General features: G+C 40.7%; 1 protein-coding gene across 1 annotated transcript; it reads right to left on the bottom strand.

Annotated features, from left to right (window-relative positions):
* Nucleotides 1–1,024: 1,024 nt before the first annotated feature.
* egr2a (early growth response 2a) lies at nucleotides 1,025–4,815 on the bottom strand. The gene is given in 3 exon segments (XM_017694374.2): nucleotides 1,025–2,737; nucleotides 2,739–3,706; nucleotides 4,428–4,815. Coding segments are annotated over 3 exon segments (1,323 nt in total). The 5' UTR covers nucleotides 4,585–4,815; the 3' UTR covers nucleotides 1,025–2,539.
* Nucleotides 4,816–14,408: the final 9,593 nt, after the last annotated feature.

Raw genomic sequence — 14,408 nt, 5'->3', positions numbered from 1 at the left:
TCTGGCTCTTTATTTGAATGATGGTTTCCTCAAGTCAGAGAATTTGGTCTCTTATATTTTATGTACATGCAGTGTGAGGTGGAACAGGAATGTGTACATAGTTGGTAGGACATTAACAAAGGTTTCCAAGGTTTCACAACCTTAGCGTAATATTTCATCTTTGATTTTAACTGAGTGGACTCTGTCCTAGTTAGTAAGCTACATTTGAGTACATTATGCCCCAACGTTAAACTGATGAGGCCAAGCAACTGGGACCAATGTTAAGTGTAGATGAGGAATTTTTATGTGCAGCTTACAAATGAAGTTCCTTATATCTGGACCCATGTTCATTTCACTCTGAGCCCAAATTAAACAAGGAGCTCTAGAGTAGCAAATGAATAACAAGATTTAAATTTCTGGTCATCTGCAATTACACCATTGATATGTAACTTAAGTAAGTGTATGAATAGGGCTTTTATAAAAGAGGGAAGGACACAACGGATGTAATTAAGCCTGAAGAGCTGGCATGCTGCAGTTGTTTTGGAATCACACTTATTTGGGTAATCTGGACAAAATCTCAACAGATACCAGGTGTTTTAGACTAAATGGTCTCCCACTATAGTACTATTAAAAAGTCTTACCAAATGACAGACCTCTATCAGTGTTTCTCAATCCTGGTCCTGCAGTACCCCTGCCCTGCGCATTTTACAGTTGGTTTCCTAGACATGGATTAAGCCCAGCCTTAAAGTAAATTGCAGTGCAAAGTAAATTGTGAATCACCATTAGATGTTCTTTTTAGTCTGGTTTGGGTTTAATCTGGGTCTAGGAAACAGGCCCTTGGAACCCACTGAACTAATCCACTAATAATCCTTTTCTGTATTGAAGTTGGTGTGTCAGAACAAGAAAATGCACTACAGTTTATATTGCAGGACCAGACAAGAGAGGCTATACTGTGCAGTTTCTTTGACAAAGAGCCCCCTCTAGTGGTTTGTGTATGTATTGTTTGACTACATAAATCTTTGCTATTCTTGTCACAACCACTAGCTTCTGTAAAGAATCCAGTCTGTGTTTATTTGTCCGTTTACAACACAAGTAAATTAGCTGCAGGTTCACATCTTGTAACAGATCTTGCCACAGGTCTTTTGTGTACAGAACAAATGTTAGAAGGACACACTATAGGAACAAATCAAAGTTCTGAACAAAGGCCCAGTTCCCAAAAAAGTAAGAGCAAGCATCACACTGGCGATTCAGATGACATTGAGCAGATAAAGAATAGGATGAATATCTGTTTCTTGCAGTGCTCTGTCCATATCTGAGAACGATCATGGGCGTTAGCAGCGCTAAATGTTTAAACAGTAGACTTTTCAGACAGTTTAGTTACAAGAACAAGAATAGACAAAGCTTGAATCCAGACCAATGCTTCTCAACACTCAGAAAAAGAAACCGTTAACCAAAATTTAATTATGCATCACTTTTTCATTCAAATAAAGTCAGCATATATGGGTTTAAAATGCAGTTGAAACTAGGGCCCGGCTGATGTATCAGCTGACTGATAAAATTGATGTCCTGGTGATTTATCAGTATAACAGCACAAATCTCGCTGATAGGCCACTGATATTTAGTGGCTTATTTTATAGTGTTAAAAAACAGTGTTTCTGTATTTTAATCTGCTTTTTATTCCTCTAATAACTTGATTTCTCAAAGCTGTTTAGTTGGATGTGTAAAGAATATGAACAGCTGAAAACATACTCAATACTTCAGTCTCCATTTTTGTTACTCTGATTAAACGAATAAATAATCTCTAATCTAAATGTCTCACAAACTTTTACAGTGCATCCTTGCTAATTTTATATAGTAACAGAACAAGGCAGCACACAGAAAGCTCCAATTTCACATGCGTGTCGTAACTACTCTGGTAAGACGTAACTAAGCAGATTTTAATGACATTGCCAGAGTCTTTGAATGCATCGTCAAGGAGATACTGGGTATAATAGGCTTAACTAAAAGTATTAGATTATATTGGCTGTTATCATGAGTTATCGGAATTTTTAAACTGATAAATCGATATCAATATCAGTCAAAACTTTCCTATTGGTCAGGCCCTATTACAGGCATGTCAAACAGGGGACCTTCTGGGCCAAAGTGATGTGGAGATCAGCGTTTACCTTCATCTAACGCTCTGAATTCAGTTCATGAAGGCCTTGCTAATTAGCTGATGAGCTGAATTAGGTGTGTTTAATGAGGCAGTGTGCTGAAGTCTGCAGTCTTTTGGCCCGCAAGCCCTGGAGCTTGACACACGTGCTCTAGATGAAACCATATTGCTGTTGAAAATGAATTTTGACATACTGCAGTCAAACAAAGCTCTTGTTTCATTTTTTGAGTGAATCCTGGTTCTGGAGGACCCCTGTCCTGCACATCGGAAAGTTTTCCCTGCAGCAACACACCTGAAGGACCTGTTACTCAGCTGAATGCTTGGATCAGTTGTGTTAGCGCAGAGTAAACTCCAGCGTGTGCAGCAGAGGATCCTCCAGCATCAGGACTGTGACCCACTGGTCCGGGCTTACAATAAAAAAACACGCTCACACGCCGAGCTCACGTTCAAGCTGCCTTCAGGGCTCAGCGCAGTGCTGTCCCTTGCTGATAATAACGGAGGCTCGTGCCATATGTGTCCAGCAACAACTGCTCCTTCACCTCGCGCCCTCAGCGGGCGGCTGCTGCTGCTGCTCCTGCTGCTGCTGCTGTTGTTGGCTCGCGCGCTCGCGCCTCTCGCTCTGTCTCTGGTGGATCCTCGCGTGGCGTCTGCGCTCGTCGCTCCTGGCGAACTTCCGTCCACACAGGTCGCACGCGAACGGCTTCTCGCCCGTGTGCGTGCGGATGTGCGTGGTGAGGTGATCGCTGCGGCCGAAGCTGCGCATGCAGATGCGGCACTGAAAGGGCTTGTGGCCCGTGTGCACGCGCACGTGGCGCGCCAGCTCGTCGGAGCGCGAAAAGCGGCGGTCGCAGCCTTCGGCCGGGCATGGGTACGGCCGCTCGTGCACTGGCGTCTTGCACGCGCGCGGCGGGTACCTGCGGGGGCGCGCGATAGGGCGCAGCGGGGCGGCGTGCGCAAGGGGTGGCGGAGGAGGGAGGAGGAGGCGCGCGGGCGCACGCGGACCCTCCGCGAGCGTGAAGTTGCGTATCGTGTTGAGGGGCGTGAGGGGCGGCGGGGGCACTCGGACGGACTCCAGCGAGCACGAGAAGGGCTTTCGGTCCTGGAGAATAGGCGGGACGTCCCGTGGCCCACTGCTGCTCTGATAAAACCCCCCGTAGTCCGGCAGGATGGAGAAAAGCGCGCCGTCCACCGTGGGCTTCGGCGAGGAGGAGTAGGACATGGCGCACGGGTGCGTTACAGCGCACGAAGTGGCGGAGGAGTACGCGGAGGGATCCTGATAGACATCAGCGCTACAGGTGTAGGGAGGGGGCGGCGTGTACATGTGCTCCATTGCGGAGGAGGGGGCTTTTCCGGGCCCTTCAGAGAGCCCTGCAGCCCCGGTAAGGTCAGTGGGTGCTGGCGAGGCGGAGGAGAGCGCGGGGAGGGTGGTCTTGCCTTCTACCTCCGCACAGACCAGGCTGATCAGACCTTCCTGTGTCCAGCTGCCCTGCGCGAACTGAGAGTCAATAGATATTTTGCCTGTGTAGGAAAGAGGCGAGTTCTGAGGTTCGGAGAAGCTGTCAGCGCTCAGGCCACCTGTCAGGTAAGAACAAACGAAGACTGACGTTAAATCAGTTATCAGGATGTTACACCTTTCCTTTTTAGACAATGGGGCACATTGTAGTGGCAGGGTTCAGCACAGGGTGAGGGAGTTTGAGTGCAGAACCATGCTGAGGTAAAACTTATGAAACATATATAAATGACGAGTCAAATAAAAGTAAATGCAACCATCAGGCACCAAAACTACCCACGTAATGGGTTCCCTATAGAGCTGGAAAACAGCCCACACTCTCCAACAGACAAAAAATAAACACAAAACACGAAAGATGGTTATGACTATAGTGGAGCTGAGGAAAGGGTAAAATTCATTTTCTCAAACTGCGCCTGAATATTCAAAAGCAAAAGTGAAAAACACAACAGATGAAAACACTCAGGTGGTTCCATTTGATCAGCTTATGGAATGAAATAAATGTAGGCTAACTAGTTGCTGCCCGCATCTGCAGTGTTCAGAGTTCATTCAGAATATTCAGAACAACTGAACAATTTCCGCAGTAACAGTTAGTTTGCTGTTTATTTGCTGACAAAATTTTTCTAAGAGGTTGTCCAGAAATTAGGAAGAAATGAATCTCACACAGAAACAGAGCAGTTAACCGTCACTGAATGAATCTCCCAGAATCTGCAGGTAGAGGCTGAGAGACGGAACACCGCTACACTCGTTTACCAGGTGAAGAGGTGGAGTGGCTGGTCTCGGTCTTACCTCCCGCCGCCTCACTGAACTCAGAGCCGTTTCCCGCGTCTACATTAGCAAAGCCGCTGGGTAATGGTGAGGGGATCTCATCCATGGGATACACCGGGATGGAGCGCAGGAACTCGCTGAGCGACTCGGCCACTTTATCCACAGTTTTAGTCGTCATTTTAAGCCGCGGAAAAGTTGCTCAGAATCGCTCGCTTGTGTGAATTGGAGGAGAGCGCGCGCGGGCATTATAGTTCAGCAGGTAGGAGTGAAGATGACAGCGGCTTTACTGGACATGTTAGTTTGGGTTGAGGGCCTGTTCGCCTGTGGTGGATTCACCCTTCAGCTGTCCTGTGTCTGATAGATAAGTGAGCCCCGTGTGTTAGTAGCGTTTAAGAGGAGGCTGTGGATGGCCGGTGACGTCACTGACCATATATGGACATGAGCTTTAAAAAAAATAAAAAAAAGAAAGAGCGGGTTGGGCTCGTAATGGGCAGCACCGCTGACGACAACACTGGGAGCCCTTACCTCGCGAGCCGTGATCTTCCATGCGTTATGGTGGTGCTTTCCAGACTAACTCAGAGTTACTCTGGCAGCCTGCACACCACACGGCAGTTTGTATGTGTGTTTTTGTTTTAATTTGCTCTTCGCTGGTTATTATATTAAGAGATCTCCTTGCCAACTTTCTTAAACCCAATGCACGCACTGTCAGGAATTCCGGTCAGGTCACCCCCATACATGGGTTTCATCCGGTGACCCAAAAACACGCCCTTCTCGACTTAAATGGAAGGCATCCGGGAAAGTCGACACGGAAAAAACATCGTGTTGTGCCGAGTGTACGTCCCGCTGCAAAACCACAATAAAACGCAGTCATGGCTTCCCTGATTTAGTGGAGGAAAGTTGTATTTGAATAAGTTTGGAATCTTTTTAAACTTCTGGAGCACGTGCTAACGGGAAAAAGGAGGCATCAACAGCATGCTGGCTGCTTAATAATGGTTTAGGTTTTCTGGCAGAGCACTGTCACAGAGAGCACTGTCCTAAAGTAGAACTTTAAAATTATTGGTTTATTTTGAACCTGCTTGATTGCCTCCACTGTCCAACCTGTCAGTTGCCTTCTTTTGGAAATGGGAAAGGAGCCTGTTTGATTCAGTGTCTTCCACTCACAGCCATGAACTGCTCCAATGAAATGAACTTGAATTATTTCCAGAGTGAGCTCAGGGCTAATGTGCTGGAGCAGTAGGACCAGATGAGAGGAAACTGAGGCGAGGTGTTTGCAGAGGTGTTGGTAGGTTCTGTGCAGGTACATTTTTCGTTCATCGAGGTACAAACAATGTGGTCCAGTTATGTACCTTAAATAAGTTTTTCCAGGTGATAATGATGTATTTGATGTATTATACTTTTCATAAACTTTAAGGCAGAACAATAAAGTAAAAAGTCTGAAGGCAAGATGTGGTCTGTGGAGTCACATCTTAAAATACAGCTTAAAAATATCATTTCAATGGATTATAGTACAGTTAACCCTACGATGGACTGGCGACCTGTCCAGGGTGTATCCTGCCTTCCGCCCGAAGACTGCTGGGATAGGCTCCAGCACCCCCCCGCGACCCTGACGGAGAAGCGGCTTAGAAAATGGATGGATGGATGGATGGATAGTACAGTTATGTTCCCTGACGAAAGATACTGAGACGTACCCTTGAGGGTATCACACCAGTGACAAGAGGGGTACTGTCTGAGCAACAATTTAGTATTTTTATTTTTGAGAATATAATGAAACATTTTATTCCATGTTCATTTGGACCATTTTTATTGGTCCATTCATTATGAAATGTTTACATAGTATAAATGTCAGCTGCCATCTCTCATGATAAAAAAGAAAACAATAAAAATGGGAAAAAACAGGATTACAAGGTGTTTATATGATAAAGACAATGTATTAGTTTCATAGTAGTTAGCACATAATACCTTACCTGCACATGGCATGTCCTAAAATTAATAACTAGAAAACAAGCCTGCGGTTTAGGGGATTAACAACAGTGGGTAAACATATCATAACAGAAATAATGGGGAAGATGACATGGGGTGACGTCTTCAGTGAGCCCCACCTAGACTGGGGCTGGAGGGCAACTTTATACCCATACAGCAATCCCAGATTGCAAGATCACTTCTCTCTTCCTTCTTCAAAAAGATTGGCAAACACATGCGTTTCTCTGACACAGCATCCAGCCTCTTGTGATTTTTTTTTTTTTTTGCTTTTCTTCCACCATGATCTATTTTCATCGACAGTGGCGTGAGCAATTGAACAGTTGCTGTACTTGTGATCCAGGCCTAATTTTTGAAGCCACCCACACTTAGAGAACAGCCCCTTCTCCTTGGATTCTCAGCCACAGCAGAGGCCTCCTCTCCTCTCTTCTCTGAATAGATTCTCCCTCCTACGGCTCTCCTCTCAGCTCCCTCCTCCCTCCCCCGCTCCCTCACTCCCTCGCTCTCCTCCCTTCTCACACGCCCACATACACATGCATGCACATGTCTCACCAGCCTTCCACACGGAACAAAGTGACGCAGCCAGTTTCATAAGTAGTCTGTGTCTGTGCTATCTCTCAGACTACATTTTATTCAACTTGTCCTAAAGGTTAAACAACATTTCTAATAAGTATATTTTAATGCTAGCTATCAGCACTCCTGTTCAGTGTCTTAGTGTCATAACTCAAAGTCCTGTTAACCCCTTAAACTGCAAGCTTCATTATTCAGTTAATAATCCTTAAGATTAATTAAGACACACTCTTGAATAATTATTACACATTATTCTTTAACTACTATAAACTTACTGTATTATAACGCCATGTTTAATTCAGCCATTTATGTTATCTGAACATTTAATGATTAATGAGTCAAAAGTGGCCCAAAGTGACTTTGAATAAGGGTCTTGTTATATTAATGTACACTGATCTTCCATTAAACAAAATTTTCCTCATTTCTTTGAAACGAAAGAATTTGATTTAGTATGTAAATATTAAGGTTCCAAAACATACTGTTCACTACCCAGTTAAGCTGTAAAAACATCCTGTTTTGAACTCACTGACATACATCTACTTTTTCAGCCCACAGCAGTTTAGCCTTCCATTTCAAGCTGAAGTTATAAGGAATGTTTCAGCTCAGACTTCTTTTGGATTGAGGCCCAAAACAGGACAGCCAATCAGAACAGAGCTCATTTACATATATCACTCACAGGAAAAGGCACAGGGACTAAAACTCTTATTCCAAGGGATAAAGAAAGGTTTGAAAACAGTCTTCTAAAAATCAATTTGGAACTTAAAACATCACACCACACAAACATAAGTGAATCTCATCATAAGCAAAAATATAAAATAGAGGAAAAATGTAGGATAGGTGGTCTTGAAGTATTTCTGTCATCTGTAGAGTTGCTGGTTTGAAGATCGGAAGTTATCTCAGGTACGGGAAAAAGAATCAACCCTTTGTGATGCATCACAATTCTCTTTTACAAGATACTGTTTCAATGCATAAAACATCTTAATCAAGACTTTTACACAGACTTAATTTTACATAGACGTTTAGTTTTTAGTTTAAATGTAGGTTGACAGTGAATATAAGCCTATAGAAGTGACAAGTGTGCAATGTATGGGCTACATTCACATTCAACTAAGCTAATGCTAGGTGGACAAATACAGAAAGAAATCACAATGTAGGCTATAGAAATAAAAAATCTAGCTGCATAAAGAATCATGTCTTGACTCCTTAAATCAAAATCAAACGTGTCTACATACTGTCACCCCTTGTAATGACAGCAACAGCATATGTGTTATGTAGTTCTGAAAGTGTGGATGTGTGGGTCCATCAGAGCTGGCTGTAGCATTTTGGAGGCCTTAGGCAAGATTTTTTGCCACACTCCCCCAGACTTAAACATTGTAAATGGATTACTGAAAATAAAACCAGAGAGTATTTGTTTTCCTCTGAGGTCCAGGTTTGAACCATCAATTTTAGTAAGTTATTTGATGTGCTCCTGCTAGGATGGAAATGTTCAATTTGTTTGTTTTTTTTAATATGCAAAAGATGTGCTGAATTATTATGTATAAGAACCAGGCCTAATTTAACCTTTGTGTGATGTTCAGGTCTGTGGGACCCATTATCAATGTTTACCAAAAGAAAAAATGATGTGATTTATTCTTGTTTTAACCTCAGAATCCTTGGCCTGTGACTCCACACTGCACACCCCCTACACATTTATATTACACATGTGGTGCTGGGGTGAACATGTGGAGAAAAAAAGTGTGAAGGTGTCCCTTCACTCTGTTTTTCTCTTACATGGCTTACTGTTTGTTTGTGTGTGTGTGTCTGTGTGTGTATGTGTTTGTGTGTATGTGAGGATGGACAACATGGACAGGCTGCTGACTGGCTACAGCTGCTAAAGGAGAACCTATGCTGGCCACTTGTGATATTTTAAACATCAGGTATTTTTTATTATTGTTATGGCAGTATTAATTAAAAAAAAATAAAAATAATGCAGTGGGTCCACCAGACCAGTAGCAAAAACATAAACAATATAAAAGGGTTAAGAGAAACAATTATACATATATCTTATAAATAGTCTTAAATAAACATTCTTTAGTTGAGAATTGTAATGTTGTTTAACATTAGCTTGCTAGTGTATGTGCTGTAAAATTATGTGCTGTATGTGCCGTTATTAGAGACTAATAACAATGATTCCCAAAACAGTCTAAACTTTTATTAAAGAAGTAATGGGTAATTTTTGTATTGCTGATGACAATGTTAATCACAGTTAGTTTGGGTCCTAATAAGGTACAATTTAATTACAATGACTTTCTCAGAATCAAACCAGACTGACCACTCCTTGTAGCTAAAAGCCAAAAAATTACATAGTGTTGTTAACACTTTATCTTTCAGTGTTTTCTCCTCCTCTTCTAAGCAGTTGCTTATGTCACTTATTAGGTAGAGCCAGTAGGGCTATATACAGACCTTTGTATTTTAAGGGCTTTTGGTATTAACTTTTCAGGTAGGATCTTTGTAAGTTGCTCTGGATAAGATAATAAATGTAAATGTAGCATTTTTAAGTATGAGGGAGATGTGTGTGTGTGTGTGTGTGTGTGTGGTATGTGTGAGGTAGAGGAGACGAAGGCCATGTTTTTAATCCCGGTAATTAGAGAGCCATGCCACTCACAGATAAAAGTGATGGTCTGTACGCACAGCGCATGTGTGTGTGATGCAGTGTGTGTGCAAAGACGGCTCACTAATGAGGCTTCGTCTCCTCACTCTTAAACACACACTACATTAATTCCCCTCCTGTCGTCTGGGTTACTGCAGTGCTGATAATAGACCCTAATCTGAAAACGCTATCATCAGATGAGCTCTTTAATATCCTCAGGCCTTCGGGTTGTAATGACTTTTAAAGTGAATGTGTCTTCTCTTCTGTCATTCACTTAATCAAATATTTGTAGTCTGAGAGAGGAACGTCTGAAATCCATGGCATGCTATTTACAGTTTAGGCCAAATCTAGTATGGCACAAACTGGCATAGATAACTACATCTCACATTATAGATGGTGAAGTTTGAGGCTGTGACTTGCTAATCTAAATACTTCTAGAACACTGAACAGCTGAATGTATCATAAAAAGGCAGATTTAGACCAATTATGAAGAAACTGTAAACAAACAAACACACACTGTGCATAAACTGCATATTGTAGAAAGGGTAGCTCCAGTCCTGAAATCTTATTGGCTGAGCTGTGTTCAAAACCATTATACTCATGCAAAGTCACTGTTATTATGCTGTGAATACACTGTTCTGCTGCTTGCATGGACCACAACCTATATTATTAGATGATGTAAGAATCTGATTTTGTTTAAACTGAGTTGCTTATAGCTTATATTCTTAACAACTCGGCTAAGCAAAGCAGGCAAAACAGGCTAAGCTACTATTTAAACTGAAGTATTTACTAATTTTTTATATTGTGATTAAAAAGTAATTATTATAAAAAAGTAAATATGTTACTTGAATATCTTACATGCTTTAAGTGTCCATGTTTTTGATTAGATTTGCCTGAAATGGCGTAAAACTCAGAAATGAATGTGTACTTTTAGCTTGATGCTAAATGAATGTGTACTGTTAGCTTGATTCTAACACAACACAGGAAATCATGTAGGGAGGCTATTGAAAATTACCATGATCATTGTGCTGGGCCCACAACTTATGAGGCAAAAGTATCTTCATTAAACACTGCTGCGTTATGATATTTTTTTGATATTACATGACAAAAAAGAGGGTGACTGAAAGTTCTTGTCTTCTTTCAGTGGTCTATGGTTGCCAGGCAACAGTAACCATAATCTAAACAAATTACATTTTGTGGTAGAGGAATAGTTTATTGTGATTATTATTATATTATATATATATATTGTTATTATATTATATATATAGCTTATTGTTTAATGACAATTTGCATATTTCATTGTGACTTATGGTGTCACTCTTATTAAAGCGATGAGCCAGATGAGGCCATGCATTACAGTGTGGCTTATTCCTTTAGTAACTAGTAGCTGACTGGACATCATACCATTATGCAATCTCATTTTATACATTTGTTTTTTACTATGTGTTTGTTTCTATATTGTGTGCCATTTACAATAGTTTGTTTTTGCAAAAGCTAAAGAAAAGTGACTGTACCCATAGTTTGTCATGGTGTTTTTTGTATGGCACCGTTGTTTCGCTGGTGGATTTTGTCAGTTCCAGCTTGGAACCCGTAGAAAACTATTGTGATACATAGTCATGTTTCGTAAAAACATCTTCAAAAATCATGTTATTTTTTCCCAAGCACCCACCATTGGGGTAATAAACCCTTTTGCACCCTATTTTGTGAGATATGGAGCCATTTCAAATTCACTCATGCCTGCACTTATCGCATTGTTGGGGGCAGTGCTTTAAACCCACTCCAAATGTCCTTGTCCTTTGTTTCACGCCCACAGGCACAAAAATGTATTCCCATTGTGTCAGTGTTACCAGCTTCTTTTTGGATTTATATTTTAATCTATTAGAAGGGGATACGCACAAGTTAATAGCATACATAAAAGATAAGGCCTGCTAGATTATAGAAGTCATAGAAGTTGGGTAATATGTGTAATATTTAATACAGGTAATATAAGTGACATCACCTAAAGCGTGTTTTGGTGTATGTGTGAAGATATGACAAAAGGAAATATAAAGCTAAAGAGACTGTTAGTTTAATCTCAACATGGTAGAGGTTTCATCCACGGCCTTTAATTCTAGAGAAATTACAGCGTTTGTATATTATTTTGTGTGAATTTCTGATACAGCCTCTGCAGCACCTCCCATGCCCCCTGTGCCCTGTACGCCCACACCACGCCGTGTTGGGGTGAGTTCAGTGACCGTTTTGTTTGTGTACGCTTTGGTGCCGCATGGGGGCCTGATGACCCCTGCACACGACGATTAATCAAACGTCATGAAGTGATTTCTCTAAACTATATCAGGTCTTTTCATAATACACCAGATCTCTATTAAATGCAGCCTTACCTTTTTTTTTTTGATACACCACCACATTCAGGAGTACTATGTGTTATTTGATACTGCTTAAATTCAAATTTTAATTCCTGTAGTTGAATTTGATTCCAGTGAGATTTCTTTGATTATTCTTATGTGTATTATGTGCACTTCTATAACATCCTGGATTTTATGCAGGTATAGAGAAATAATTTACAGAGTGTGACACTTTGTTTACCTTTAACCTTTTCAATTTAGCTACTACTTTAAAAAATAGTTAAAAACTAGTTACAAACCAAAATGATGATCAATAACAGAGCATATTGTTTCTCCTTCTCTATTTCTCGCAGTAGTATGTTCACATTTTGACATGGTTTAATTACAATATTTACTTAGTGTCTGGAAACAATTGGGCCTACTATTAAAATCTCCTTATTTCAACATGGAATGTTAAAATTTTGTCTTACTAACTCAAAATCAGTCACAATTTTGAGAAAGTAACTCATAATTTTCACACCCTAAGTTGATATTTTAAGAGTATAAGTAGTTTTTCCAAGACACTAAATCAATATTTCCAGAAATTATTCTGTGATTCTAAATAAATATTTGAGAAAATTATTTGAGAAAATAAGTTATTATCTTGAAATACTAAGTAAAAAAAACCCGTCATTTTCAGGACACTTGCAACATTTTGAGAAATTAGGTGATTATCTTGGCATACAGCTGAGTGGGAGGAACAAAAACATTTTCTCTCCTCTACCTGACAAGAATGGGTGTTCATAAACATGTAGCTTTTCATTGATAATACAATAAAACAAATGTTTAACACTTACCACAGTTGCCCTTTGTGTTAAAGGGTCTCTGTCTGTCCTCCTGTGGATCTTTGGTTTTTGCAGTTAGAACTCTCAGTTTTGAGCTTCTCCACTGCCCAGGCCTTTCTGCTCCAACACACAATCATGCGACTTACACTCACACCACATGCACACACACCAGTAGACCTTTAAGACTAGGACTATGAACGTTTCCTACTCACTCGACTAAAAAAATCAGACAATGAGTTTGTTCCCACCTCCAAACAGCCTCAAAGCTGAAATTGTTATGATAATGAAAAGGGTTTGGGAGAGCCAGTAGAGTGGGCCAGAAAGAGGTTCATTGCTGGGGGGAGTCTGTAGGTGTTTGGGTCACATATGTGCACCATGCTGAGGGCGTGGTTTCCTAACAGCTGGCCCCTGGGTGACAGAACTCCACAGTGGCCCCAGTAAAGCAGTGTAAGTGTAAGAGTACAGGTCCTAAAGTGGCGTTTGATGTTTTTAGCCCTGTGGTGCTGGATATTAGAGTTACAGAGAAGAACTGACATTGCTGGGGATCCAGTATGTTTCTTTTGACTGGTTGAGAGTCTAGTGCCTGAGATGACACAGCAGCAAATGCAGTTATGTACATCAGTGTTTTACATATATATGTAAATACTATATACATATCTATCTATCTATCTATCTATCTATCTATCTATCTATCTATCTATCTATCTATCTATCTATCTATCTATCTATCTATCTATCTACACCACATGTTTTTCTGAGTGCAAAACTGAAATTCTTGTAATTGGATATAATTCTAGTAATATTTCTTAGATTTTTTATATGTATCACATATACACACCTAATATATCCTGAGTGATAAATATTAATAACTAAACACATTATGTTTTGAAATTTTATGCATTTTATATTTATTTTTTTATTGATATAACTGGATTTTTCAGTGTTTAGTTTGACCAGGGGTGCCCAAACATTTGCATACATATTTTATGAATAGAAGTGGCTATATAGTCAGGACTTAATTAGGACTTTGTTTTTTGGGAACCCAATGATTTTACATGTTATTAGTAATTAAATGCACAACATAAATCAGTGGAAATTGCACACATATTCCAGCTTAGTAGCTTTGCGAGGGAAAAAAAGTGATTGAGAATGACTTGTGACATTTGTATGTCTTATAATAGTAACTAAAATGTCCACTAAATGTATAAAAAAGAGGAGTCTCAGTCCAAATCTCTATAGATTACCACCTCAAAATATCATTAGAAGACTTTTCATTTTCTTTAAGGACTAAACGTAACAGGCTAATAAAATTCATGGAAAAAAGGCTGTGATATATTCTAATGAGCGAGTGGAACTCTGGTTTGGAAGCTGGCGTGCCCCTGTCACCCTGAGTCCATGGTGCGTGGGTGGAGAGTGCAGGAAGATGGATGGCCAAGCCCCCAGAGCGTGATGGGTATTGCCCATGTCATCACCAAGAAACAAAGACATAAAGCAGCAGGATGGATTGCATGGGGGTGTTGATCATTAAGTGTAAAATCGACACCGGCCCACTGAAAAATCAAAATTACTGCTCTAATGTCCTGCAACTCCTTCTTTGTACTACTCTTTTTTTCTTCATCCCACCAGTATCTATTTTGGCTTCTTTGGGATGTTTTCTCTT

This window comes from Pygocentrus nattereri, chromosome 10 (genome assembly GCF_015220715.1).
Source record: "Pygocentrus nattereri isolate fPygNat1 chromosome 10, fPygNat1.pri, whole genome shotgun sequence".
NCBI classification, from domain to species: Eukaryota; Metazoa; Chordata; class Actinopteri; order Characiformes; family Serrasalmidae; genus Pygocentrus; species Pygocentrus nattereri.
Note: the sequence above shows the minus strand (reverse complement) of the source record. Positions and strands in the feature narration are given on the sequence as shown.